Genomic DNA, 4,532 nt, shown 5'->3' with positions numbered 1-4,532 from the left:
GTAAGTTTTAAAATTTTGTTTTAATTTTGCCATTATTTTATTCTGTTTGTGGTTTGTCAGTATTTTTCGTAATACTTAAGTTTATCGTGGTTAATTAAAATGTTATAGGTGAAATTAAATTATCCTACAGAGTACCTCATTTCAATATCAGGGTATAGCAGTATTTGGGTGTCAAAACAGGGAGTATAATATCTTGTTGTGAAATCTCTTAAAATAGAAAGTAATATGAAGAAATATGGACCATATGGCAAGGAAGAAGGACCTTATTTTAGAACCCTGTTAGGTGCTGGCAAGATTGTTGGATTCTTTGAAAGGTATGGTACTTGTTTGGATTCCATTGGAGTATACATTAAGCCATTCAACGAAAATTGACTCCACAACACCTCTTGGTCCATTTGGAGGTGCCGGTGGACAGCAGTGGGATGACGAAACCTACAACACAGTAAGGGAACTAACTATATACTCTGGATATGATATTAATTTCATTCAAGTTGTCAACGATGATATTGAAGGAAAGCCAGTATCCAGGAAAAAGCATGGTGGTGACAGTGGACAACCAAACACGGTAATATATATATCTATATATATATATATATATATATATATATATATATATACAATTTGATTTTCAAATTTGTGATTGTTGTACAAATTTATTTAATTCTATATTTGTCATGCCTCTAATTTTTCATGAAATCTATCTAGCTTAAACGGCATAACATCTCAAAAATATATATTGGGTAAAGCAGGTGCCAAAAAAAAACTCGACTATATGCATAATGTGCAAATACCTTCTAGTGTTCAAAGAACCTCTACATTTTTAAAAATTGAGCAAATAAGGACAATTTTTCAATTTGAAGACTAAAATATCTAAATGCCCTAAAAAAAATAAAAAAAAAAATCTATGATTTCAAAATTTTGGATTTTTATAAAAGAAGAAAAAGAAAAAAATGGGGTTTGGGGGTATTTTGGGGTTCTTACAAAGGTTTTGAAATGTTTATAAAAAATTGAATACTGGAATATCTCAAATGCACTCAAGAATATTTTGGAGTTTTTATAAATAAAAAAAATGGTCATAATTGACAATGGGGGCAATTTACTGCAAAATTTCAAATTATAAGTACTTATATGCTCATACTAAATGGCATGGATGTTTTTTGCATATTTTGTATATAGTAGGGATTTTTTGCGCTTTACCCATAAATTTATTACTGTAATTTTATGAATTCAACATGTATATATTTTTAAAATTTTCTTTACTATATTTGTTTTACGAATAGAGATATTATTTTAATGTTGACTAATGCACCATTACTGCACTTTTATTTTTCATATTACTTTCTTGTTCCACTGTTAATTGAAGAAAAATTACTTTTTCATGTCCAATATGCTTCCCCCCTGAAATAGATTTGTCTCTGTTATTATTTTTATTAAGACTGTAACGCATCACTAAATTAATTAAGACTAATTAAATGAATGAAAAAGAATAGGGCGCGAAGCTCCCCCACCCTATAAAAAATCCCCTTCATTTCTCCATCACTGAAATCAAATCTATCACTATTCTTATTCGTTTGTCATGTTAGTTGAATTTTTTTTTTATTAAGTACACGGGAAAGTATATAATATTCCATGGGTATTTTACACATTGGTATTCCCGTCGATTGCACAGTTATATATATATTTTTTTCCTTGAAAATTCCATATTTATAGTGTATAAAGCCATATTGAGGGCTTTCATGGTTGTTCACTGGGAGAGAATATCACATGTAAGTACCCCATGAGGAGTTTTATACTTTCTTCAAGTAAACAACACTCTGCCGGGGCCTGAAATAAAATCCTAACCACGTCACTACACATAAATGATATACACGCATCTTAGAACTCCACAATCCAAATTATGAAGCGTAGAACTATATATACATATCTTAATATACAAACCAGTAAATTTTTTATTCAAATATTGTTTCAACCCAATTCAGTCCCATTGCGACCCCATTTTTTATTATTATTCTGGTCTCTATTGTAGTCAAGTTTTGTAATATGTTCAGAGAAAACATTAAAGACGAAATATAGTGTAAGAGAGACAAGATTGGTGGCTTGAAAACTTGTAATCTCTATTTTGTTGGCATAGTGAAATCTTTTTGCTGATCTTTAATGTGAACGCTATATTTTTCTTTCGTTATTTTTTATTGTGTTTTTGGTTTGCTGGTATTTGTCGTATTACCTAAGTTTATCCTTGTTCATTGAAACCTTATAGGTAAAATTAGACTATCCTATTGAGTACCTCCTTTCGATATCAGGGCACTATGGGTATAATGATAATAACACTCTTGTTCTAAGATCTCTTACATTGCAAAGCAATATAAAGCAATATGGACCATATGGTACTGAAAATGGAACTCATTTTATAACCCCATTAGCTGCCGGCAAGATTGTTGGATTCTTTGGAAGAGATGGTGCTCGTTTGGATTCGATTAGAGCATACATTAAGCCATTCCAAATTAGTGTTGGTCCATTTGGAACTACTCGTGGACAGTAATGGGATGATGGAACCTACGACATGGTAAGAGAATTAACTATATACTCAGGAGAGGAAATTCAATCCATCCAAGTTGTCTATAATCATGATATTCAAGGAAACCCAATATTGGGAACAAAGCATGGTGGCGACAACGGAACAACAAACATGGTAATATTTTGAATTTCAAATTTACGACTCATAACTATATTTGTCATGCCAAGCATGGTTTTGATCAATCTGACACAAATGACTTGGTTAGTTATAATTTGCTATTTGATACATTTTGATGATAACAAAATTTTCCTCTTCTTTGTTGAAGATTTTAATACTCAAGCTTTCATTTATGCAAATATGAGTGGTATGCATATATACTTATCCCCCCTTTTTTACCAATGTAACTTATGTAGGTCAAACTAGACTCGGATGAATTTTTGCTTTCAGTTTGGGGGTACTACGGCCAAGTAGGAAACATGGTTGTGTTCCAGTCGCTTGGATTTCAAAGCAACAAAAAAACGTATGGACCGTTTGGCGTGGAGGATGGAGAGAAATTTCAATTCCCATCCATTGGTGGCATGATCATCGGATTTCATGGAAGGTCTCACGACTATCTTACTTCAATTGGAGCTCATGTTGCACCATTCCCCAATTTGGTACCATCCTTGGCAAGTGAAGATAAAATTTAGACAATGATCAAAATCGTTGTCCACCCTTTACTAGTCTTTTAATATTTATAATAATTTAACTGCATTTGCATTCGATGCAACTACAATAATGGATGCTCTACGATGTCCTTAAAGCTTGGTGTAAGTGTTAAAGTAACACAAACTTGTGTCTATGTGTGTGTGATTTCGAATAATTTTTATGTTGTTTTGTGTGCTAAGCCTCAAACTTTGGGTTAGTTATGTAATTGTGTCACCTCTTGTGTTCCTTATAATAAATTGGTTGGTTGTGAACATGTTAAGTTCTCAAAGAAGAAAATATATATGTATACATACATATATATATATATATATTTAATATTACAAAATTTTTAAATAATTCATGTTATTTTGATAACGTTATAAATAGAACTTCCTCCAGAAACTTGCAAATAACATGAAAAACTAACTACCATAGTCCACAAGATGTTACAAGGGGGACTTGTCCCACAACGGACTCGAATTGAAAAATGGATGGGTATATCTAGGTTGGGTGTTGGGTTCACCTAAAAATTTAAACTTTTGGGTTGGATCGCGAAGCACTCAGCTCGTTTCAGTTGGTATCATAGCCAAACCCGTCATTGATACGATGCCACGCCAAGCACCTAGCCCGAATGTGTCCGGTTGTGCCACCCTGGGTAGGCAGGGTGGCCTGACCGCAACGAGGGCGTTGTGATTGGATCCGGATGAAAAAAGTGAATGTGTATATATGGATTAGGAGTTAGTCCCACCTAATAGTTTAAACTTTTAAATCGGACCGCGAAGCACCCGACCCACTTAAACAGAGTAAACAAGCCTAGAATTTGACCTAATGAAAATAGAATCTGGATCCTCTCCGACCATGAAAACTAGGCTAACTTACAATACTTGGGTCCTTCCTTGGGAGGATAAACTTTATCATTCCAATTGATGTGGTCTAATACAATTTAGATACATATCCAAATTTTTAAATTTTTTAATAATGGTTATTATCCAACTTCTTATAGGTTAAACTCAAACCCAATTTGGTTTTTTCTTTCCCTATTAAAATTTTTTAGAATCCATCTTTTAGCACAACTCTCTTCTCTACCTTCCCCCCCACTCTTTCCCCACAAATCTCCATACCCAACCTCCATCCTCTCTCTCCTCGCAAATATCCATACCCAACCTCCATCTCAAACCCGAGTCTATCTGCATCAATCAAATAGTCAACATTTATTCAATATGTAAAACAATATACAAACCTACAGAACTACACCAATCGAAATTTATAATATTCACAAACTTTTAATCTTTCTTTTTCATATTTTCCACCAAATATAGGTTAACATCAT

The 4,532-nt window shown here is 33.1% G+C and overlaps 1 protein-coding gene across 1 annotated transcript; it reads left to right on the top strand.

Moving 5' to 3' along the window:
- Positions 1-316: 316 nt before the first annotated feature.
- Positions 317-2,539, top strand: LOC132271658 (jacalin-related lectin 19-like). Its single transcript, XM_059773095.1, has 2 exons — positions 317-565; positions 2,258-2,539. The coding sequence occupies exons 1-2, from the start codon at positions 317-319 to the stop codon at positions 2,537-2,539; spliced, it is 531 nt and encodes a 176-aa protein (XP_059629078.1).
- The last annotated feature ends 1,993 nt before the right edge of the window (positions 2,540-4,532 follow it).

This window comes from Cornus florida, unplaced genomic scaffold (assembly GCF_030987335.1).
Source record: "Cornus florida cultivar Cherokee Brave unplaced genomic scaffold, ASM3098733v1 CherokeeBrave_3.0.0_Hap2_Chr01, whole genome shotgun sequence".
Classification (NCBI taxonomy): Eukaryota; Viridiplantae; Streptophyta; class Magnoliopsida; order Cornales; family Cornaceae; genus Cornus; species Cornus florida.
This window is presented reverse-complemented; position numbering and strand designations above follow the sequence as displayed.

What these genes read in the sequence shown, in the direction of transcription:
- LOC132271658 (XM_059773095.1), top strand. Translation starts at nt 317, where the DNA reads ATGGTACTTGTTTGGATTCCATTGGAGTATACATTAAGCCATTCAACG. An exon ending in ACAGTGGACAACCAAACACG is followed by an intron (nt 566 to 2,257) that starts GTAATATATATA and finishes GAAACCTTATAG; the next exon opens with GTAAAATTAGACTATCCTAT.